This window comes from Nerophis ophidion, linkage group LG04 (assembly GCF_033978795.1).
Source record: "Nerophis ophidion isolate RoL-2023_Sa linkage group LG04, RoL_Noph_v1.0, whole genome shotgun sequence".
NCBI lineage: Eukaryota > Metazoa > Chordata > Actinopteri > Syngnathiformes > Syngnathidae > Nerophis > Nerophis ophidion.
In genome coordinates, this window is record NC_084614.1 from 27079175 (window position 1) to 27105266 (window position 26092).

The 26092-nt window shown below is 37.9% G+C and overlaps 1 protein-coding gene across 6 annotated transcripts in view; it reads right to left on the minus strand.

The window, feature by feature from the left end:
• thoc2 (THO complex 2) overlaps positions 1-25409 on the minus strand; it is a 47422-nt gene extending 22013 nt beyond the window's left edge. For all 6 annotated transcript variants that reach the window (XR_009806455.1, XM_061897730.1, XM_061897729.1 and 3 more), the window contains exons 1-16: positions 25250-25409; positions 10933-10988; positions 10249-10340; positions 10095-10146; positions 9793-9863; positions 5236-5357; positions 5031-5164; positions 4664-4824; positions 3256-3348; positions 3031-3186; positions 2717-2889; positions 2437-2632; positions 2323-2361; positions 2120-2250; positions 509-610; positions 237-321 (exon numbers count right to left, since the gene is read on the minus strand). Coding sequence is in view for 5 of the 6 variants with exons in the window: in XM_061897730.1 (XP_061753714.1) it covers positions 237-321; positions 509-610; positions 2120-2250; positions 2323-2361; positions 2437-2632; positions 2717-2889; positions 3031-3186; positions 3256-3348; positions 4664-4824; positions 5031-5164; positions 5236-5357; positions 9793-9863; positions 10095-10146; positions 10249-10340; positions 10933-10988; positions 25250-25314 (1728 nt within the window). In the remaining variant the exon portion in view is untranslated. The remainder of the gene's footprint in view (positions 1-236; positions 322-508; positions 611-2119; positions 2251-2322; positions 2362-2436; positions 2633-2716; positions 2890-3030; positions 3187-3255; positions 3349-4663; positions 4825-5030; positions 5165-5235; positions 5358-9792; positions 9864-10094; positions 10147-10248; positions 10341-10932; positions 10989-25249) is intronic.
• Between the last annotated feature and the right edge of the window lie 683 nt (positions 25410-26092).

Below are 26092 nucleotides of genomic sequence, written 5' to 3' on the forward strand. Positions count from 1 at the left end.
AAAATTGTTGATAACATATTTTTTAAATATTTCATTAAAAAAAACACAGAAGTGATACTTAACTAGAAAATCAATGTATAAAAACTTGGATTTTTTTGTCTTTTCTCAGACATTTCACATGCCTCAATTATGTATGAGTAAGAGTGGGTATACCACTCAAAATGTGTTTAGTTGCTGCCTATTTGTTGAAAGTGAATGGCTTTAGTTATACACAAACTAAAATGATATACACTTACATATTCAAAAAAAATGGTGGGGTTGCTGTGGCTCAGTTTGCCAACCTGTCTCCCAGACTGTTTCACATTCTCTTTGGTCAACCGCCTGCAAAAAGACAAATCACATGAAAACAGGAAGACAACAACATTGATACATTTTCTAGTAATTGTCTTACAATTAAAAAAGACATTTTGATTTCTGCAACGTGAATTTAGATATACAAATGTTTAATATGGATATAAGTGAGCAAGTTATTTCATTTCATAGATGCTCATGCAAAAAAGTGACTTACTTCATAATATACTTAGCCCTTTCCACAGTTTGCGCTTTGACTTTGACCAGCAAAGGGTGGCTGGAATAGGTTTCGTTCTTCCACTGTCCATATAAACGGTACCTGGGGAAAAAATACAGGGTGTTTTACTCAAATGCTTTAGATCAGTGGTGCGCAACTTGTTTTCATTGAGGGCCACATCGCAGTTTTGGCTGCCCTCAGAGGGCTTGTATTAACAGCAAATATATGAATTTGCCTATGCATTTGTGTGCTATATTTATTTATGTACACTGTAAATAAATATGTAGCTTATTACGATAAAAGAAAAAGCATTTTTAAAAGGGAAAAATGGCAGCTTAGTCGCCAGAATTTTACTGTAAAATTTAAAGTGTTTTTTTTACAACACATAACTATAAATGGAACACCAGTACCACAGTTTTTTTTTATTCTGGCAAACAGAGTTACCAGTTTTTTACCGTAAAAAAATGTGTCACCATTTCACCATTTACAGTAATACTCCGTAAGAACAACAACCACATATTTTACAGTAAAAACAAAAAAACAACAACAAAAAACAGCTAAGTCGTCAGCATTTTACCGAGGAGGATTTACAGTAAAATGCTGCAAAACCACCGTAAATTTTAGCGTAGAATCTATTGCTATTTTTTCAGAGTAAAATTTGATGGATAACTCTTTTTGGAATCGTAAGTCAAGCAGATATTTAGGTATTCATTTTAAAAAAATAAAGATTTTGGACAATGTGATAATATAATTGTTGCGATATTGGATAATATTAAAGTTCAAAATATAGGCAATTTCATGCAGTACATGTATTTTTTTCTGTCAAAACGGAAAGAAAGAATATATTTAATAAGAATAAATTATGTACTTTGACAAGTTAACAACTCTACTTCCATAATTAACTTGTACAACAAGTATTTTCCTGAAGGAACTCTCCTGACGGAATAAATAAAGTACTATCTAATCTAATCTAATATAATATAATTAATATCAGAAGCATTTATTCAGGTAGAAAGATCACAGAATACAGCCCCCCCCCCCCCGCTCCCCCTGAAAATGATCTTTCTAGGATAGAGTTATTGATGATTAAAAATTATACCCATCTGTGATTAATCGTGATTAATTTTGAGTTAATTATGAACAAGGCATTTAAATATTTTAATCGCCCTAATTAATAGTATTATTTTATGGTCAATACATCAGTGATTAGATCCACATCAATATCACAAACTCAGAAAATAAGTCCCTAGAAAAAAACTATTGCAAAGTATTGAAACAACAGAAAAATAAGTGCTTATTACATTTTAACCTAAGTGTAGCTAGGAAAACAGCTATTAACAGTGACTTCACAAGAAAATAATAATAGTTTTGAGAAAATAACCGTAAATGGCACTATTAACACATACATCAGCAGCCAAATTAAGAGCATTTGTAACCCGCTGTTAAATGGTTCAATTATTTTATAAACCAAACAATATATTCCTATATGAATTGTTAGTGCAGGAGGCTGTAATATGTATCGCCATATAAATATCCCTAGCATTGCCTGGAGGTCTTATTTGACACCTTGTTTGCATAAACCATGCACTCGGTGATGCGCAGGCGTCTCACCTGTGATGGTAGGGAAAGAGTTTAAAGAAACCCCAAAGCTCCTCAGACATACAAGCGTTACAATCCATCAGAGAAAGGGAAGGTAGCAGCACCTGGTCTGCAATGCTCAGGAAGCAACTTAAAAGTGTTTCCTGGGGCCAATAAAAACACATGTGAATCACAATTACAGTTATGTAGCATATAGTAGAGAAAATAACACTTACCATTTTGTCTTTGACATCTGAGCCCTCGCTGCATTGATACTGTAAATAAAGGATAAGCATAATAAAAATGATAAGCAAGTTCACCTATAAAAATGCAGTTATGCAATAGTCTACCTCTTTCATGAAAGCCTTGCCAAGGCGTACAATCTTGGCAAAGAGGATGGGGTCGTGAGCAAGGTGAGGGCCCAGGTAACCGAGCATGCCGAATGTGTCCCTGCGCAAGTCTTCAAAGCTCTCTGCAGGGCGTGGTACCCGCTTGTTCTTCAGTGGATGCGTCACGCGTCCCCTTGCACCTTTTGGGAGGCCAGACCTGTGGAGAACAGGCAAATGTATTCAAAGCTCTGTCTGGTCAAACAGATGTGCCTTAAATGAAACCAGAAAAAAAAATGTGTACCCGCGGTAAAGAGGATCCACTGTCAGGTGTAACAGCTGGCAGAGTGCCAGTGCAATGGACTTATGCGAAGTAGCATAGAAGGAAGGCAACTGGTCCATTATACACAGAGCATGTTGCCAGTCTCCAATCCTGAGAAGTGCTTCCAACAAACCAAGTTTCTGGTTGTCAAGAGGCTATGAAGGCAGAAAAAGCATATTATTGTCAGATCTTAAATATACCATGGTCTTCAACATTTACTTTTCATTCCTATCAGCTAACTACATGTAAACAGTTACAGCATGCTGAAACATACAATTGAAGTGCCAAATGAATACCTGCTCAGTTTTCTCTTCTTCCTTGTCTTTCTCTTTTTCCTTGTCTTCACTTTTTTCTGAAGGCACCACAACCATGACTAGCCTGCGGGCAATCTGTTTGGCCTCTGAAAGAACTCGTTTGTGTTCTTCTACAATTGTAGCATCTACTGGCAAAAGCTGAAATGACACATGTCAGGAGTCATGTTACGTGCCTCTAGGTTGAGATACAGTTCTCCTTTTCCTTACATGTACATAAAGATCCTCCAAATCAATCAGGTTGTGCTGAAGCAGAGCAGCAGCAATGTGATACAAAGACTTAGGAGTTTCCTCATTTGGTTCCTGACAGAGAAATAATAGAACAACATGACAAAAGTCAGTGTATAATCTTAATTAGTTTTGCTTTGGTACAGGGGAAAATGGCAAAAAGGTCACTGGAAAAGACTTATGTGATTCGGGCTTGTGATAGTTAGAAGGGGTGTCCTGATTTGATATTGTTATCGGTCCGATATCAGCAAAAAGCCAGTATCGACTGATATCGGGTTGCATTTAAAAAATCTTTAATATAACCTCCGATACAAGGAGTCCTGCAGCGTGTTTACTTGTGCAAAACTTGACAGTCAGTTAACATCTAAATGTCCTCTAATACGCACACAGCTGTGATCTTTCCTTTTACTTAAGTGACATTTCCAAAAGGTAAACATGGTACACTATAGGCTACTAGGAGCTAGCAGCTACTGCACCGAATAGCTAAGAACACAAGCTAGTAGTATGTAATAGGTGTCCTTAATTGATTAATATTGCTGTCTCAAACACTACATTTGTCAATATAAACAAGTACAAAATAATTATAGTTGCATATGACGCACAGATACAAAGTCTTGAGGGCAAGTGTATAAGAAAGTATACAGTAACAAACGTGTCCACATTATTCACAAAATTTGATTGTGACCACTAGATGTCCCCAAAACCCAAATTAACATTCCACCCCAAAAGCATACGTCTGTCATTAGGTTAGTGTTTGTTCTACTTCCTGTGTTTTAAAAAAAACATTTTATTTGATCTAAACTTTAACATTCCAAACTACGAAATAATAAAAACATGCAAAATCAACTTTTCTTACCTATTAGTTGCTGTTTTTATGTGTATTTTGTGTCTGCTTAAGTCCTGAACATTTTAAAACAAACCATGGACGTATGGCAGAAATATAGCTGTATTTTATATAATTTCTACTGTATTTTTTGTTTTTTAATACTGTTTTTGTTGTCTTTTATAGTCATCCATCCATTTTCTACTGCTTATAATTAAACATTTTTGAAGTGTGCTGTGAAGTGCTATGTCGCTTTTATCTGTAGAAGGTGCGATATAAATCAATGCTACTTACCTTTAAGATTAATGTTATTCATGGCTAACATTGTTTTCTGCTTGACTAACTTTACTTGAGCAAACCTTTTCCAACTTACCACCTTAAAAAAAATGTATATACATTAATTTCAGATAATATTGTATCGAATTAATATCGGTATTGGCCAACACTCACGGCTCCAATATTGGTATCGTACTGGAAGTGAAAAAGTTGTATCGGGACACCCCTAATAGTTATGGTACTCTAGCCTAGCTTTTATTACAAGAGTCAGTCAGACGCAAAAGTTTTTACCTGATAAAATTTGAATTTAAAGCCAAGGATGTGGCAAAGAGTCAGTGGCTCGCACATGTAGGACTTGATGAGGGACAAAAAGAACTCATCTTGGTCTGATCGACTCTCATACACTTCCAGGATTATGTCCAAAACACGGTTAGGATCCAAATTAAAACATCCTGTTGACGGGGGGAAAAAAGGTTCATTACAAAATACACCTGGCAAAAATATTTTAAGTGTTTTTTTACAGAGGGCAGAGTCAGTAATTTAATTCTTTATAAGAAATTGTTTCAAGAATTACGTGCAGATGACAATACTGCATGTGGCTGAATCTAGCATCTATGGGTTGTCAGTCTGAGAAAGGAAGAAAAGGCTAAGTTTGTACCTATCAGTGACTTGATGCTTTCCAGTACAATGTGACTGGTGATGCTACCGGACAGGTCTTGGCCGAGTTCTGTGATCAGTTTGGCGTAGCCTTCGTTTTCCTCCCTTAGCAAGTTGAACTTCTGTTGCTTGTAACTGTCAACAATCATCAAGTAGAATGAGCCTAGGTCAAACAAATCTGTTTTCCTTATGTGCACTTTACTTACAATAGTTTCGTCTTGATCTTTACAATCTTCTGATTAAACTGATGAGCTTGTTTTATAAGTCCAAGAGATTCAAGGGTTTCTGGATCCAGGCGCTCCTTCAAAATGGTCTCTGGAACACAAACCTTAAGAATACCAGTTAGTACATTAGTGTTTAGCAGTTTGACACGATCCGAGACAATTTCTACATGTCACAACACTAGATATTGTATTATTCAATTAATACAAGCTACACTGAAAAATTTAATAAAACTGATTTTCTTACCAGTTGCTTTCCATGTTAGACCAGTTCGTTTATCCTAAAAGGTCCTCTGTTATGCATTATATTTACTTGACTTAAGGTTACAATTTGATCCTCAATTAAACAAGATTCTCGATACAAACCCATTCGTGCAATAAATATTTTTTGGAATGTAAATCATAATTTTAAAACTACTCTTGACTGCTAATGTACAGGCTCAGCCGATAATCAAATAGTCAATTAATTAATCAAATGATAAATGAAAATGAACTCGATAACTTTGCACGTTCCGATACATTGCCATGTTGTTGTTTTTTCGCTTTTAAACAGGGTGCAAAGACTCTGTGCATTACTCAGCACCTGAGCGCGGTTGTTCAATAATAGTACAACGAAGTGAATGGAGTAAATCCTTTTGTCAGTCATTCACAATATCTATGTGAGTGGATGCGGAACTGCCATATTCCGACAGCAACAGAACTTCTCCCTAGTTGCTGGTGAGAATCAATTGTTTTTCCCAGCACATCGATTAAAAAGGGAATTGCACTATTTAGGAATTTGTGTTGGCCCTGCGATGAGGTGGCGACTTGTCCAGGGTGTACCCCGCCTTTCGCCCGATTGTAGCTGAGATAGGCGCCAGCGCCCCCCGCGACCCCGAAAGGGAATAAGCGGTACAAAATGGATGGATGGAAGGAATTTGAACCATATTTTACAATATTTATGTAAGACAAGCACACATATGCTTTTCTTTTTTTATTGCATTCACACTCAGTAAATAAATTCAAGCAAAAGTCAGCCTACAATGGAGAATATGGGAGCCGCTCTAGGCTGCCTATATAGTGCCTAAAAAACATCCTAACACTTCTATCAAGGTTTTATGTACACACTGAAAGTATGACTGTAATGTAGTACAAGGCATATTTATAATACCATGCAATATTTATTAATTTAAGCATAAGTCAGAACATGAATTTAACAAATGCATCACAACGTTCGCTTTTTCCTTCAACATCATCACTGATTACTAGAGGTGGGTGAAATAATTTTTTCATTTAGTTGCGTGGCAATTCGTACATGAACAATTATAAAATTGATTAGTAATTGTTGGGGTGGGGGGTGCCCCACATCTGCGGTCCCCTCTGTTTCTCATTACACCCATTGGGTTGAGTTTTTTCTTGCCCTAATGTGGGATCTGATGCGAATGTCGGATGTCGTTTTGGCTTGTGCAGCCTTTTGAGACACACATGCACTAAAGTGCACTAATAGCTTGTTTTAAAATGTCTGACAATCTTGCACTTTCTGTTTTGAAATTACATGAATGTTTGTGCCACTGTTTAATACAGTTTTGGTAAATTGACTTAGTTGGGATTTGCCTCTGCATGAAAGTTTGAAATCAGTATAATGCAGTATTAACAAGAATGTTTTAATGTAGACACATAGAACCATCATACTGGCGTGATTATATGCATCAAGTGTTATTTCAAGGCTAAAGCAAAATATCGAGATATATATCGTGTATCGTGACATGGTCTAAAAATATCGAGATATTAATAAAAGGCCATATCACCCGGCCCTAGTTTGACCTCGCAATGTGCTTCTGAAAGTATGGTAAAAAGTTCTCGTAGACATACTCTTAAACCTTTTGAAAAGCCTTCCCCAAAAGAGTTGAACTGATATAATGTAATTGCAAAGAGAGGGCTAACATCAGACTTAAGAATGGGATTCAACTTAATATGTATAAACAGGTGAATGGTAAATGTGTATAGCGTTTTCTACCTTCAAGGGACTCAAAGCGCTTTGACACTATTTCCACATTCACCCATTCACACACTGATGGCGGAAGCTGCCATGCAAGGCGCTAACCGCGTCCATTAGGAGCAAGGGTGAAGTGTCTTGCTCAAGGACACAACGAACGTGACTAGGTTGGTAGAAGGTGGGGATTGAACCAGGAACCCTCAGGTTGCGGGCACGGTCTCTCTCCCAACTGCGCCACGCCGTCCCCAGGTAGATAAGCAAATACTTTTGACATTTCAGTATGTTGTATCTTGTTAGTCTTGCTTGGATTTCAAGTTTTGCAGGGTAGCATATGACTTCTAATTGTGTAATCTATTCTATTATCAACCTGTGCAAAAATGTTATTCTCTCAGGTACTAGGGGTGTAACAATTTGTTTTAACAACGATTCGATTTGATATTTGTGAATTCTGATACAATTCAGGAACAATGTTTTTTTAGAACGATGCCATCTGAAACAATTTAGTGAGTTGAAATCAATTCAGTAATTTTTTAGCAAAAACACTGGACATTGGACACTGCAGTTGCCGTATTTTTCGGAGTATAAGTTGCTCTGGAGTATATGTCGCACCGGCCAAAAATGCATAATAAAGAAGAAAAAAAAAACATATATAAGTCGCATTTTTGGGGGAAATTTATTTTATAAAACCCAACACCAAGAATAGACATTTGAAAGGCGATTTAAAATAAATAAAGAATAGTGAACAACTGGCTGAATAAGCGTACGTCATATGACGCATAAATAACCAACTGAGAACGTGCCTGGTATGTTAATGTAACATATTATGGTAAGAGTCATTCAAATAACTATAACATATGGAACATGCTATACGTTTACCAAACAATCTGTCACTCCTAATCGATAAATCCCATGAAATCTTAGATGTCTACTCTCTTATGTCAGTGGTTCTCAAATGGGGGTATGTGTATCCCTGGGGGTACTTGAAGGTATGCCAAGGGGTACGTGAGATTTTTTTAAAAATATTCTAAAAATAGCAACAATTCAAAAATCTTTTAGAAATATATTTATTGAATAATACTTCAACAAAATATAAATGCAAGTTCATAAACTTAAAAGAAATGCAACAATGCAATATTCAGTGTCGACAGCTAGATTTTTGTGGACATGTTCCATAAATATTGATGTTAAAGATTTCTTCTTTTGTGAAGAAATGTTTAGAATTAAGTTCATGAATCCAGATGGATCTCTATTACAATCCCCAAAGAGGGCACTTTAAGAGGTTGATTACTTATATGTGTAGAAATCTTTATTTATAATTGAATCACTTGTTTATTTTTCAACAAGTTTTTAGTTATATTTTTTTTCCAAATAGTTCATGAAAGACAACTACAAATTAGCAATATTTTGCACTGTTTTACAATTTAATAAATCAGAAACTGATGACATAGTGCTGTATTTTACTTCTTTATCTCTTTTTTTTCCAACCAAAAATGTTTTCCTCTGATTAGGGGGTACTTGAATTCAAAAAATGTTCACAGGGGGTACATCACTGAAAAAAGGATGAGAACCACTGTCTTACAGGAATGAGCTAAATATTATTTGATATTTTACAGTAATGTGTTAATAGTTTCACACGAGTCGCTCCTGAGTATAAGTCGCACCCCTGGCCAAACTTTGAAAAAAACTGCGCCGTATAGTCCGAAAAATACATTAATACTGGATATTGGACACTGCAGTTGAAGTTTCCTATATTCAAAGTCAAACAATCAATCAAAGTTTACTTATATAAATCATGAGTGTCTCAAAGGGCTGCACAAGCCACAACGACATATTTGGCTCAGATACCACATCAGGGCAAGAAAAAACTCAACCCAATGGGATGACAATGAGGAACCTTGGAGGGGACCGCAGCCCTGGAGGGGTGGGGGGTGTTATAGGTTTCCTCATCCCTATTGATGGTGTTGGCCCCTCGCTTCCTAATTTCCAAATTCTCCTTGATCAATCTCTTGTATTTGTCCGTAATTAAATGACTTCTTCTTGGCTGCAAGTTGCAGGTTGTGTGTCACACTTCATGTTGTTGTTTTCCGAAAGTCGGTGCTTTGCCTAACTTGCTCCACTTCACTTCAGATGTGGCGGTCGTGTCTTTTTTAGCTTAAAGTAGTGCTGCGGCTTTAAATTATAGTGTTGTGTTGTTTGTATTAGTTATGGCTTTTGTAATCGTGCTGTAGCTGAAAGCTGTTGTGTCATGGAGTTAGCATTTGTTGTGACCTTTCTGAGCCACCAAAGCTATTTGCCATTTTAGTTTTGATGACATCACAGAAAACGTTTCACATACTTATTTTCAAAATTGTTAAACTTCATATAAAGTCTGCCATTCTTAAATCCAATGTATTCCTTTTTATAGTATCAATAAAATTGATCGATTCCCTTCTAAACAAATTTTGGATCAATACCTATCTTTCAGAAGGCAAACTTGCCAAGCACAGATCGATATACTTGAAATTTAGGAATATCTATAAATCGTTTCACCTCTATTAGGTACATATGAAATGATTTAATAATCTTACCAAACACGCTCCCACCAACTGGATATATTGGTCGCGCTTGTGTTTGTCCTCCAGTGCAACAGTTTCTACATCTGCGACAAAAAAACACACACACACACACACACACACACACACACACACACACACACACACACACACACACACACACACACACACACACACACACACACACACACACACACACACACACACACACACACACACACACACACACACACACACAGTTATAGCGTGCCACATTTTGAAAGTGATGAGACTTATTAGTCCAATGAAAAACATAAAAATCCCAAAAAATCCAATACCTAGAATACTAAACACATCTGCTAAAATTGATGTCATGTCATCTCGGAGTTCCTGTTGGAAAAGACAAAGGAAAAATTTTAAATTTTAGTCATCTTTAGTCGAAAATGCTGCATGTCATTTGCAATATTGTATCGTGTTTACACACTGTCATACCATCATCTCCCCAAGGACGTTCACGATGAGGTCCAACTTGAGGTTACCCTGTACAACTTGCCAGCAGACCTCATATAAGGCTGTCTGGATTTCTGAGTGGGTAAACAGAAAATACATTAATTATTACAGTTCTGCCACATTTGCCTACAACACAAGACACATCCTTTAGGACTGAGGATTTGCAGTTTTGTATTCTACTAGAGCAGTGGTTCTCAACCTTTTTTCAGTGATGTACCCCCTGTGAACATTTTTTTAATTCAAGTACCCCCTAATCAGAGGGAAGCATTTTTGGTTGGAACATGTCCACAAAAATCTAGCTGTCGACACTGAATATTGCATTGTTGCATTTCTTTTCACAGTTTATGAACTTGCATTTATATTTTGTTGAAGTATTATTCAATAAATATATTTATAAAAGATTTCTGAACTGTTGCTATTTTTAGAATATTTTTTTAAAATCTCACGTACCCCTTGGCATACCTTCAAGTACCCCCATTTGAGAACCACTGTACTAGAGTACCTACAACTACACATGAGCCTCTCAAGACCACTAACTCATACACCGCTTCATTTACTAGTGTGAATTAACAGATATGATAATAACAAATATTTAACAGGACAAGTGCTGAAGCATTTAAAACTTTTTCAAATTAATTTAAAAGTACATATTAATTTTCAGTTTACCTTTAGTCTGACATCCATGCTCTATTTTCTCTGTGAGTCCTTTGCAGAGTTTTGCACTAGAGGAAAACAAGAAAGATCAGTCACATTGGAGCTAACGGTTATGTCACACTTATTAAACTTATTGCTAACATACAGCACCCCCGCGACCCAAACGGGACAAGCGGTAGAAAATGGATGGATGGATATATATGTAGAACAAATGAGTTTGAGGGCCACACCAAAAAAACAGAATTCCAAGACCTCCCATAAGTCAAATTATATTTATTCAATTTTTCATATTAATATATAGGGATGTATACCATGTACGGGTATTTTTTGGTACCGGTTCCTAATTGAGTCTGTCCAGGAAGACTTTAAAGATTTTGGACAAATGGCACCGCTATCAATATTTTTTTGTACCGCTGACTGTATTAATTATGACACGCTTTCACGTTCGGTTCAAGTGCCGCTACTACATATGGGTAAACGATAATCAACAAATAAGGATGCAACACCACACTTAAGTTTGTAACAACCTCATCCCTTATAGTCACACTCTTTAAGAAGAGTTAGTGTCAGTTTGAAGCGAATAAGCAACTCACAATTGCTGCTACTGTCTGTCAACTGCTAAGCGATCCAGTAATCCACAAGCCATTGTTAATTCACTCAAAAATGTGAACATTTTTATTAATCACTAGGTCTTTTTTGTTAATCACTAGGTCTTTTTATTGATATATTACAAACACAGACATACATTGGTAGCTGTCAACATGGCTTCCTGTCTGGCACTCAAATGTCTGTGCAAAACTTTAACACAAATGATTACCATTGCTACATAATAACCACCAACCAAATTAATAGTATAGATTTATAATATATATTATATACCATGGAAAGGTCTGTGCTTGGACAAATACAAACTTTATTGATCCACAAGGGAAATTGTTCAAATTTCCCTTGTGGATCAATGTGACGTGTTCTGCATATGAATGCCGTACATAAATATTATTTAATTTATTACTGTTATTTTATAAATTATAAGGACAATCGATAGAAAATGGATGACTGGATGGATTTACTAAGTGTAATTGTAATGGACCGAAATAGTGATGGATCGGTTTGGTCTTTACAAGATGACTTAAATTTTTCATAGGGTTCTTTTTTTCTTTATTTTTTAATTCTTAAAGTGATGTGGTTTGTATAGTAGATTATCTCTACTTACAGAAGGCTATCACAAGCTTTTTTATTATTTTCTACTGTAAGCTCCATGTTGTTATCTGATGTGTGTTGTATTAACTAATTATTGATTGAATATTCATTGTGGACCATGTAAAGCTAAGTGCATCCGAAAGTTATTCACATCACTTCACTTTTTCCACATTTTATGTTCCAACCTTATTCCAAAATGTAATACATTTATTTTTGTACTCAAAATTCCACAGACAATAAGACAATGTGATTTTTTTGTTTTTACCTTTTTTTATTTAGCAAATGCATTAAAAATAAACAAAAAATCAACTGTGCATAGGTATTCACAGCATTTGCTCAATACTTTATGAACCTTTGGCAGAAATTACAGCCTCAAGTAATTTTGAATACCATGCGACGAGCTTGGCAAACCTAACTTTGGGCATTTTCGCCCATTCCTCATTGTCCATTCTTTTTGCAGCACCTCTCAGGTTCTATCAGGTTGGATGGAAGAGTAGGTTTTCATCCAGGATGTCTCTGTACAATGCCACATTTATCTTTCCCTCTACCCTGAATAGTTTCCCACTTCCTGCCACTGAAAAACATCCCCAAAGTTTGATGCTGCTACCACAATGCTTCACTGTAAAAATGGTATAGGCCTGGTGATGAGCGGTGCCTGTTTTCCTCCAAACACGATGGCTGGCATTCATTCCAGAGAGTTCAATCTTTGCCTCATCAGAGTTCTTTAGGTGCATTTTGCCAAACTTTTTACAAACTGGCCACTATACCCAGTGTTTCTACAGGTAGTAACAAACCTAATGTAATTATTTTTTATGCCATTTTTAAAGCAAATTAAAAATATGTAATGCCCATGTCTGACTGCATATGGTTATTATGCATAGTCAAAAGCTTACAATCGTCTGTATAGACACATAAGCATTTGACAATATTTATGTTGAAAAGTTTACATTAACAGTGATCTGTTGAGTTACAACTGGCTTGCAAGACTGCTGAAAATGTATTTTCATTTTTCTTACTCTCTTGACTTTGTGCACAAACCGTAGATAACCAATTAAAAGGTTCCGTCAGTCAATTGTCACACTTTACCTTCAACCAAGAATATTAAAGGCGAACTGCACTTCAGCCCTCCAAACAAAAATCCAATTCTGAATTAGTTGATCTTTATACAGTGGGGCTTAAAGGCATTTAGTCAGCCACCGATTGTGCAAGTTCTCCCCCTTAAAATGATGACAGAGGTCTGTAATTTTCATCATAGGTACACTTCAACTGTGAGAGACAGAATTTGAAGAAAAAAATCCAAGAATTCACATTGTAGGAATTTTAAATAATTTATTTGTAAATTATGGTGGAAAATAAGTATTTGGTCAATAAAAAAAAATCAATTTTGCAATATAACCTTTGTTGGCAATAACAGAGGTCAAACGATTACTATAGGTCTTTAACAGGTTTGTACACACAGTAGCTTGTATTTTGGCCCATTCCTCTATGCAGATCTTCTCGAGAGCAGTGATATTTTTGGGGCTGTCGCAGAGCAACATGGACTTTCAACTCCTTCCACAGATTTTTTATGGGGCTGAGGTCTGGAGACTGGCTAGGCCACTCCAGGACTTTCAAATGCCTCTTACGGAGCCACCCCTCCGTTGCCCGGGCTGTGTGTTTAGGATCATTGTCATGCTGTAAGACCCAGCCACGTTTCATCTTCAAAGCTCTGACAGATGGAAGGTTTTGGCTCAAAATCTCACACGATATATGGCCCCATTTTTTTTTTACTTACATATAAAATACTACACGGTCTAGCTCCAGCCTATCTTGCCGATTGTATTGTACCATATGTCCCGGCAAGAAATCTGCGTTCAAAGGACTCCAGCTTATTAGTGATGCCCAGAGCCCAAAAAAAAGTCTGCGGGCTATAGAGCGTTTTTTGTTCGGGCTCCAGTACTCCGGAATGCCCTCCCGGTAACAGTTTGAGATGCTACCTCAGTAGAAGCATTTAAGTCTCATCTTAAAACTTATTTGTATACTCTAGCCTTTGAATAGACCCCATTTTTAGACCAGATGATCTGCCGTTTCTTTTCTTTTTCTCCTATGTCCCCCCCTCCCTTGTGGAGGGGGTCCGGTCCGGTGGCCATGGATGAAGTACTGGCTGTCCAAAATCGGGACCCAGGATGGACCGCTCGTCCAGAGTCGGGACCCAGGATGGACCGCTCGCCTATGTATCGGTTGGGGACATCTCTGCGCTGCTGATTCGCCTCCGCTTGGGATGGTTTCCTGCTGGCTCCGCTTTGGATGGGACTCTCTACTATATTGGGTCCATTTTGGACTTGATTCTCACGGTTACGTTGGATCCACAATATCATGTTAGATCCGCCCGACATCCATTGCTTTCGGTCGCCTAGGCCGTGTGTGTGTGTGTATGTGTGTGTGTGTGTGTGTGGGGGGGGTATATTGCCAAATATGTGGTCCTCTCCAAGGTTTCTTATACTCATCATGGTCGACATCCCACTGGGGTAGTTTTTCCTTCCCCTTATGTGGGCCCTACCGAGGATGTCGTTGTGGTTTGTGCAGCCCTTTGAGGCACTTGTGATTCAGGGCTATATAAATAAACATTGATTGATTCATTCATTCATTCTTTCCTTAACACGGATCAGTCGTCCTGTCCCCTTAGCAGAAAAAGAACCCCAAAGCATGATGTTTCCACCCTCATGCTTCACAGTAGGTGTGGTGTTCTTGGGATGCAACTCAGTATTCTTCTTCCTCCAAACACGGAGAGTTGAGTTTATACCAAAAAGTTCTATTTTGGTTTCATCTGACCACATGACATTCTCCCAATCTTCTGTTGTATCATCCATGTGCTCTCTGGCAAACTTCAGACAGGCCTGGACATGCACTGGCTTAAGCAGGGGATCCTGTCTGGCAAATGGGGGGCGGCATAGCTCGGTTGGTAGAGTGGCCGTGTCAGCAACTCGAGGGTTGCAGGTTCGATTCCCGCCTCCGCCATCCTAGTCACTACCGTTGTGTCCTTGGGCAAGACACTTTACCCACCTGCTCCCAGTGCCACCCACACTGGTTTAAATCTAACTTAGATATTGGGTTTCACTATGTAAAGTGCTTTGAGTCACTCGAGAAAGGCGCTATATAAATATAATTCACTTCACACTTCACTTCACTGCAGGATTTGATTCCCTGTTGGCGTAGTGTGTTACTGATGGTAACCTTTGTTACTTTGGTCCCAGCTTTCTTCAGGTCATTCACCAGGTCCCCCCCTGTGGTTCTGGGATTTTTGCTCACCGTTCTCATGATCATTTTGAACCCACAGGATGAGATCTTGCGTGGAGCCCCAGATCAAGGGAGATTATCAGTGGTCTTGTATGTCTTCCATTTTCTGATAATTGCTCCCACAGTTGAGTTTTTCACACCAAGCTGTTTGCCTATTGTAGATTCACTCTTCCCAGTCTGGTGCAGGTCTATAATTCTTTTCCTGGTGTCCTTCGACAGCTCTTTGGTCTTGGCCATAGTGGAGTTTGGAGTCTGACTGTTTGAGGCTGTGGACAGGTGTCTTTTATACAGATAACGAGTTCAAACAGGTGCCATTAATACAGGTAACGAGTGGAGAACAGAAGAGCTTCTTAAAGAAAAAGTTATATGTCTGTGAGAGCCAGAGATCTTACTTGTTTGAAGTGACCAAATACTTATTTTCCACCACAATTTACAAATAAATTCTTTAAAAGTCCTACAATGTGAATTCATGGATTTTTTTTTCACATTCTGTCTCTCACAGTTGAAGTGTACCTATGATGAAAAATACAGACCTCTGACATCATTTCAAGTGGGAGAACTTGCACAATCAGTGGCTGACTAAATACTTTTTTGCCCCACTGTATTGTACCCAGCAGTCTCATATTCAAATATATATATATATATATATATATTAGGGGTGTAACGGTACGTGTATTTGTATTGAACCGTTTCGGTACGGGGGTTTCGGTCCGAAGGTGTACCGAACGACACGGACATATAAGTAGCGCACCGCACGTTGTGTAAACAATGCACACCGAGGCACCATGAATTGATTTACGTGGACCCCAACTTAAACAAGTTGAAAAACTTATTCGGGTCTTACCATTTAGTGGTCAATTGTACGGAATGTATACTGTACTGTGTAATCTACTAATAAAAGTTTCAATCAATCAAAAAAACAACACACGGCATGCTAGTAACGACTGGGCTCTGATAGACTGACCACACCTCCTCTTTTCTATGCTTTGATTGGTTAAGGGGGCAAGTGTCAAACGGTTACATTTATGTTTGTGAGGAGAATTTTGCTTTGGGGTGCATGCAGCGATTCGTCAACAAATAGACAATAAAATTTGTCGCCAACAAATAAATTTGTCAACAATAGTCATGATGTCATCAAACGTCTTTTTTTGGAGGGACGCGGCAATTTGACCATTGCGGGTCATGTGAAGTGTGAAACATTTCATCCTATTCTTGTTAAAGACATGAATAACTTGCTCATTTTGCGAAGCTAAACTTGCATTTTTGACATTACATCTGTGATACACACAGGAGCATTTAATGCGGGGGGAATGTCAAGACTATGTTTACAAAGAAGGCCTGAATAGATCACATCATTTTTTCGAAATCTGATTTTTTCCAGCTGACTGTTTAGTTTACAAGTAAAATGTGATCTTTATTAGACTCCAATTTAAGGGTGAACAGGCCCTGATGTGGTCCCACCTGCTAGTGAAAACTAATTGAAGTTTACCGGATTCTGTAAATAAACAAGGAAGTTGCTCCTACACGAGAAAACATGTACGCCTCAGATCAGCGTTTTACTGGATTTGTGCCGTGGCTGTTATGTTGAGCAAGAAGGCAGACGATGGAAAACTGCAAAAAAGGAATCATGCTGCGAACATGAAGCTCGACCAAAGATAACGTTAAAGTTATCTTTGGTCGCATTGCAAGATTTGAAAATATCAAGATTCCTAACAGAATCAAACTTACTCTTGATTTGGCCAAAATCTGATGCAACAATATCAGATTTGGAAAACTTTGACGCTTTCAGATTGGCAAAAAATATCAGATCTGTGTCACTTGAGGGCAAAAAAAAATTGATTTGGTGTCCAATGGGTCCTCAGACATCTGGAGGATGCGGTGTCATTTTGGTAAGATTGTTAGCTTGTTACCTTGCCAGCTAGCTAACGAGTAGAGGTGGGAATTGTTGAGTACCTCACAATCCGATAATTATGATTCAGAAACTGCGATTTGATTAAAAATCGCAAATTGATGCATCTATGTATATTGATGCAGTTTTACATTTATTTTTGTTTCACTAAATAAGCGTTTATCACGTGCAACTTTAAAAACCAGTGCATTTGCAATTAAAAACAGGTAAATAAATTAATGGAAATGCATAAATCCCCTAAAATAAAGGAGCTGGTTGGATCTCTCTGAGGTGGCTCGTCACGGTCAGCCAAATATTAGGACTGTCTTTATTCACAATAAACAAAGCGATTGCAGCTTACTAATGATTTATATAATCGTCCATGTCTCAATTGCGACGCATCTAAAAATAGATTATTTCTCCCACCTCTACTAACAAATGTGAGACGAAGTGGTGAGAAAAAGAACTTTACCTTTCATTTTAGCCGGCAGTTGATTTTTGTCTAAATCAAAGTATTTTTTAAAGCAGACAAACACAACATTGGGCACCAATTCCCCGGTATCAGAAGATTAAACATACAATTTATCCGATAACTAAAATGTTAAGAATTGAGGGCTATACATTAAACCTATTAGATTGATGAAAATGCAAAGAGTTAACAAATAATAATATACCAGTGTGCAGCTTTTTAAACACAACAAAAAATACTCTGTTCTTTTTGGGCAAGTTAGACAATTTTGGTGTTTTATCGTTTGTTGTTATTGCTACTATTTTAACTGCCCTTTTTTACATTAAAAAAACATTGTGTTTTTAGCACTTAGCCTGTCCTTTCTTTTAACTGACCACAAGTTTGATAGTTATTTTATTTTCTATATAAGCCGAATGAGCAGCATGCTAACAGTATAAATAAATATTTATGAGTGAATTAATCATCTTTTTAGTAACCACATGCCTACAATAGCGCAAACTGATTTTAAAAGTTGATGGCTGAATTGGAGCCACCAATTTTGTGCCTTATTATCCGATTAGCCGACTAAGCGTAAAGATAGTCGATGACTAGTTCACTAATATGGGCCCAGGCCTAAGCTTAAGCTGTTTTTTCCGGCTAGCAGCAGCAGCAGCAGCAGCAGCAGCAGCAGCAATTTGTCGGCTCCGACGGCAACTCTTTTGAAACATAAACAGAAATAAATGTGCTTCCATGGCTGTATGCTTTTGTCAACAAACAGGTTATTGTTTGGATAGAAAGTTTGTCACTCCAATCATTGATTTGTTGTTCAAAATTCCCTCCGCTGTAGTTGTATTGCATGTTCGAAAAAAACTGAATCTAACTAACTAACCTTCGTAGTTACGAGCGCGCTGCATTCAAGTTTTAAAGTGGTGAAAAAAACCATTGTCTTTTACGGACCAGTTCATGCAACCTAAGACTTTGTTTATTCCGTGTTAAAGAAGTGTCTGAACATGGAGGAAGAGGAGGGGGGGATAGCTCTGCAGCACACGTACAGTAGTGACATTTCCACGTCAATCTCATGTCCATTTGTTTATGGTTAAAGCTTATTTCAAACATGCTATCCAGGTAGGCAAACATTTTACTCTACCCTGATCAACTTTGAGTAGATTTATTTTGGGAGCAAAATGTGATGAAAGGGTTAAAATATGTATTTGCACATGTGCTACCCCCCCCACGACCAAGTTTTAGATGCAAATGTGACGAAAATGCTCACAAGGGTAAACAAGTCTACAGTCAATAGAAACAAACGTTTATATATTTTTAAATGGTTACCTGCATTGTTATTATACATTTTGATTACATTATAAACACTGTATAGTTTTTATTGTTATTCAGGAACGCGGGTATATCTGGAATATATATAAAAAATTATGTCCACATCGCAGACATACTAACATCCAGAACGTCACAATGGTGTGCGTTTTGTTTGCGTCCGGTTTTGATAGCGCCGTTTCCTGTCATCAAAGTCTTTTTTCGATGGTCAAGTTTTCAATGCATCACTTGCCAATAGTGTGCAATTAATAGGCTACATATATCAATTCATACTGGAGCAGCCAGCTAATGTTAATGTTATGTCTGTGTGGCTTGGATTTGATGTCAGTTTTTTAATGTTTGCAAACACACAGTCCATGTCTGAAAGGTGATTGGCGGAAAATGAGGAAGTGTTGTTGTGTGTCCGGGGAAGCCCTGACTAACGAAACGAAAGTGTATGCACGGGAAGTAAAACCTGTAGCAATTGTACCGTTTGTTATCATAACAGCAGTAATAACACTTAAAAATAGCGCAAGACTTTGTGATTTATTTTATTATTGCATATTGTTCTGTGTGGCACCTTCAGACAAGAATGTGTTGATTGACAGTCTAAAAGTAACATGCCTTCCTTTACTTTTTGTTTTTGAAGTTCCATGCATTTATATGTATAAAATATAAAAATTGCAAATCGGGTTGCAATCGCAATTTTGTGAAGAAAAAACCCCACTTAGGTTTTTTCTCAAAATCGTGCAGCCTTAATACATACCGTATTTTTCGGATTATAAATCGCTCCGGAGTATACGTCGCACCAGCCGAAAATGCATAATAAAGAAGGAAAAAAAACATATATATTAGAGTATAAGTCGCATTTTTGGGGGAAATTTATTTGATAAAATCCAACACCAAGAATAGACATTTGAAAGGCAATTTAAAATAAATAAAGAATAGTGAACAACAGGCTGAATAAGTGTACGTTATATGATGCATAAATAACCAACGGAGAACGTGCCTGGTATGTTAACATAACATGTTATGGTAAGAGTCATTCAAATAAGTTTAACATATAGAACATGCTACAAGTTTACCAAACAATCTGTCACTCCTAATCGATAAATCCGATGAAATCTTCTTCCTTAATGTCGCTTGTAAAAAACTCTCCCAACTCCAAAGGTATGCGTTGCTTCCTCTTGTCGTTTTCTGCTGCATATTTCACTACGTCCAGCTTGTAATCTGCAGTATATGATTTCCATTTACCAAATGTCTTTCGCATTTGGTAAATGCAAAAGACGCTCTCTGCATAAAGCTTCATGGCTGTGTGTGTGTGTGTGTGGGGTGGGGGTTGGGGGGGTGCGCGTAGAAGCACAATAAAATGTAAATTATTGAATTGATATTTTACCCCAAACGTACCCTGGCTTCCAATGACTCTGTGGTGGAAGTCAGTAGTACTTTCCATACAAAGCAAAATGTTGGAATCCTGGTCGTGGTTCAAAATCTGGTATGTTTTTATGATGTTAAAATCGTTTAATATGCTTAACTTCGGGATATTAATAAAAATGGACTGTTACAAAATCATGCTGATTATCGAATGTTAGATGAGTGCTAGATAGTTATAGCTGAATTAAAGCTTTTATTATTCTAGAAATTTATTGTGTTGCTCAAGGTACCGTATTTTCCACACTATAAGGCGCACCGGATTGTAAGGTGCACCTTCAATGATTGGCATATTTTAATATTTTGTTCATAAAAGGCACACCGCATTACAAGGCACATAGAATAGATGCTACAGTAGAGGGTGGGGTTATGTTATGCATCCTTTAGATGGAGCTGCGCTAAAGGGAATGTCAACAAAACAGTCAGATAGGTCAGTCAAACCGGCGTTCTGACAACTCCGTTCACTCTCAAAATGAATAAACAGCTGTTTTATTATTTTCCCCGATTCAATAAACACGTAAAAAAGTCTGATACTGTTATGGTAAATCAAACATTAATGCAATCACAATATAGTAACACTCGAAATAGTGCAAAGCAATAATATATCAATAACTCAACGTTGCTCAAACCATAATGTCACACAACACACAAAATAAACATGTAAAGCTCACTTTATTAAGTTATTCCTCATCCACGAATCCCTCAAATTCTTCTTCTTCAGTGTTCGATCAAACAGTTGGGCCAATATGGCATCAAACATGCCCGGCTCCGTCTCGTCGAAGTCGTCATAAACGAGTCAGTGTCGCTGCTGTTAATGTTAAATTCTTTCTCTGCTGCTCTATTCCCATGTTGAGTGTATACTCGGCACGCCTCTCGCAGTCATATCCCAGCATGCACCGCGCACTTCTTCTACGGGGGAAAATAAGGTAGACGGCTGATTACCATAGTTGCGAGACCTCTTATGGCATGTTTAATTCGGACGGATTTGTGGATGAGGAATAACTTAATAAAGTGAGCTTTACATGTTTATTTTGTGTGTTGTGTGACACTACCGTTTGAGCAACGTTGAGTTATTGATATATTGTTATTGCTTTGCACTATTTCCAGACGTCGAAAATGGAGTCAGTGTCGCTGCTGTTGTCTAGCAGTTCAGCGACAATTCCTGATTTCCTGAAATCATTAGGGTTGGGTATCGTTTGAATTCGAACGATTCCGATTCTTTGTTTCGATTCCGATTCCTGACGATTCTCTCGATTCCGATTCTTTCTTTAAAAAAAAAAAAAAGGCAGGGTCAAAAAAAAGTTTAGGATATTTTAAATGAGCTAGCTAACTTACAGTCTTTCTGAATGAAATAGTCTGACATTCACCATCAATATTAATTCTATTAACTTTTTATGAACTTTACTATGAATTCCTCACAGGGCTATTTTCAACTAGAATATAAATATCAAATCTATAAATATCAAATCTATGAACTTGAATATAAATATTATAAATTATGAATACATTTTCACAGGGGTACACTTTCATCAAGAGAGCTTTATTTTTGAAAACCTCATGAAAACACATTTACACACACAAGTGTAATATGGTGCAGGTACTTAAACATGTTACCGTGCTCCCACTGATGGGCTAACCTGGTGCAGAAAAGCAAATAAACAATAAGAAACAACTTGCAAAACCCAGTCCAGATTAGCAGCAGGTACAGTATAAAATCAGACAGTTCTTGTTTAGGAACATGACCATATCCGCTTTCTCAGGCAGGATGCGTCAGCGTTCTGGACAGATAGTGTCTCCTGTCGAAAACGGGACACGCATTTATTTGTACTCCATGAACTCGGAGGTGCTTCATCATGTTCGACGTGCACCCTCCTAAGCACGAAACAGTCCTGTCACACGTGATACATTTCGCCAATATTTCATTTTTTCTAGTAAAATAAAGCCACACCTTCGACCGTCGACACCCGCTATCCATGCTTGACTGACTCGCTCGACTACATAGGCTCGGCAATGCTAACACTTCCGGCAGTGGGCGCTTCTTCGTTGGTGTTCAGCGGCTTCTTCTTCCGGGTAGGCAGACTTATTATTTTTTTCCGATCGGCGGACTGGGTATCAAAACTAGGAATCGAAATTTGAACTTTTGAACGATTCCGGAAGAATCAGAAAGTTAGTCTCGGTTCCAATCGATACTCGATACCCAACCCTAGAAATCATGTCTCTCAATAGGAGCCATTTTGGGGTCTTTACATAAACACACAAATGGCAATGAAACGGCATGGCCTGGCGCAGTCATATATCCCAGCATGCACCGCGCGCTTCTCCTACGGGGAAAATTAACTCGGCGGCTGCTTACCGTAGTTGTGAGACCTGTTGTGGCTAAATATCCGTCCCTATATAAGGTGCACCGGATTATAAGGCGCACTGTCAGCTTTTGAGAAAATTTTAGGTTTTTAGGTGCGCCTTATAGTGCAGAAAATACGGTAATATAAATTATACGGTGCAAGGATACTCACAATTTCGACCTTTCGAAGTTCCTCTTGGACAACCAATGTTTGACCTAGGCATTTGTCAAATTCTAGTTAAGGCCTGACCCCAATCTGAGTGAACAGAATGCTAATGCTAACAAGCTAACACTAAAGCCGATGTGTTTGTGTTGTCGCCGTGAGACAAACACTTAACATCTATTATTTATATATTGTTACTTACATTGAAATGGACCAAAAGGAATTGCCTGACCCTTATGACTACATCATTTACTGACAGGACTCTCTGACTGTTGCACATTGCGGACAGAAAAACAACTTTTTATGGACAATTCTGTAATAACAACTTTTTATGGACAATTCTGTCCACTTTATTTTTTTAAATCATATTGCTTTGTATTTTATTCACTTACTTTTTAGTAAAATAACTGACCTAATATTGTCTGTTTATTTACATGGTGTCAGTATAGAAATATAGTAAATCACTCCTCCATACGTCATTAGCCTGATTTGTATAAACTACTCTGAACTGTGAAATGCGGTGGGAACACAAACCATACACTTCTAAAGAAACCTAGAGTCCCGGGAACTACAAGTTCCAGGAACCAAAAGTTCCTGAAATTTTGTTGGAAAAGGGCCTAATGTTGTAGTTTACAGCGTTTCCATATTGAAACAACTGGCAGATATAGTTTAGAAGTATATGCTACTTTGTATTTGAAATTGCAACAGCAGAGAATGCATGTGCAAAGAGAAAAAGAAGGAACTTATTGACTACAACAAAAACAACAATGGTGGACACGTGCACAGCACTCTGGGTACATGTATACCATATATGGATAATCTGGAGATGTTTTTCCCAATCGATGATGTCACAAATTCCAAACAGATCGTTTGGAGAAAGTATGTATAGGCAAGATTTTTTGTTAAATAAAATATATCTGCAATGACCCTACAGTTTGATTACAAATACTGGGGACTAATGCAGATCCCAAATACACAACAGCAGGTGCCGTTGTTGTAAGCATTTCACCAATCTCACGCACTTTGCAAATTTGGACGCGATCTAACAGCAAAACAGTCACCCAACACTACGTGGATGGCATCAAGGCCTATTTATCCAAGCGTGAGGGTTGGGAAACGAAGGTGTTTGGCGAGGGAAGTGTGAATTCAGGCCGGGTGGCCCATTTCAAGTTCCAGGTAACCCTACATTATTATATTTTATAAATAGTAAACCAAGTTGTGGTAGTAGTTTAGTCGTGGATGTACACTGTATAGTGATGAATCCAATAAACAATTTGATTTGACATTAAATTTGCAAAATGTGGTTGTGCATTTTGCAAATTGCGCCCATTGGTATTGTGCTTACAACACCAATAAGTAAAAAATGTTGGTATTGCATAATAGGGCCCCTTTAGGACTGCAATTGCAAGCACATTCACTGCCTTTGTGTATTGTAATATTTTGTTTATAAACAGAATAAAAGAAAAGATTTGAGAATTTCTTTACATGAGAAAATACACTACTAAAATTTGCAAGATGCATATTAGACGATAAAGTTGGCGACGGTGACAAATTTTTTGTTGTTTATGCAGAACGTGAAACGTTAATCTGGCAGTGACCACTACCAATACATCTATCTGATCACAATGATTGACCGTTGAAACCAACAGCGAGCTCGATTAGTCATAGGTTTTCGTTTGAATCGACAGTTTGCATGACTTTATTTTGTTTAGGCCTTCCAATGACATCTTTGTTTTGGATGGACTTGACTACAATGAAACCAGCAAAATGGCTAACAGTCCTGCTAATATGCTAGCTGTGTGTCATGATGCGTATTTCCTTATACTTCGTTATTAACCCGTATTGCAAGTGATATAACCCAACAATATTTAAAACAAAAATATGTGTTTAGTGAGTGTAGAAACGTTGATAAGACAAGCAATCGCATATTGTGTTAGAATTGGTAAAAAAAAACAGCGTCCATGCTAACTAGCATCGTATTTACACTTCCATGAGGTCCATAGACAATGCTTGCAGCAATGTATGTGACGTTAGCTGCTATTTGCAGAGTTTATTACTCATAACCAACCACTGCGTGAATAATAAAGCCGCTATAGTCCATGATATAAGCTCCAAAACCGTGTTTTCGCTTGAAATAGCAGACGGTCAATTGTGTGTACGCTAGCTGGCGTTAGCTCCGACCAACACTTGATTATTCCCGGCAAGCTAGCGCCGCAATGTTACTTCTCTCATCTCGCCTCGTATTTAACAAGTTAAAGTTGAAACACTCACAATTCGTGTTTCCCATTTTTTTCCCAATTTTTGATCCATTCGCCCGGGAGGATAAGTGTCGCCATCTTCCATCCACAGCGCCCGGATGTCTTGCTGCTCACAGGCGCTCACACTCACAGGGTCAAATGTGCCGAGCTAGCTCCGGAAGCTACGAGGCTAACTAGCTCTTAGCACCGCGGTGCATGGCGGGACGTGGGCGCCTCTATCACAAAGGCTCCCATACTCAATGTTATAAAGACACGATCTACAAGAAAAAAGAAGAAAAAAAACGTCGATAACGTGGACATAAACAAACACATGTATGTGACGACGCCTCTTATTCTCATGTTCATGAAAGTGCTGAACGGAATTGAATGCCGCATGTAGACTAGGCTCAGTGCAAGAGTAAAACAACTTGCACTGAGCCTATTCTATAAAATCCGCTACACCTCCCTGATATCGAAGTACATGTCAAACTACTTCCTTAACGTAAATGACCGCCATAACCACAACACTAGGGGGAGCTCCACAAAACATGTTAAACCGAGATTCCGATTTAACAAAGGTCTTAACTCATTCTCCTTCTATGCCACATCAATGTGGAATGCACTCCCAACAGGTGTAAATGTAAGTGCATCTCTATATTCCTTCAAAACCGCTCTAAAACAACACCTCCAGGCAACTTCAACCCTTTACTAATACCCTCCTCCATTCACATCCCGGATTATAAATAACGAAATGTAAATAATCAAATGTACTTCTAATGTATTTACTTGCTCTTATGTTATCACTATGTTCTCTGCTTGCTGTACATATCCTGCTGTAAGACCTACACTGTTTCAATGTCAATTTCTCTGTTGATGC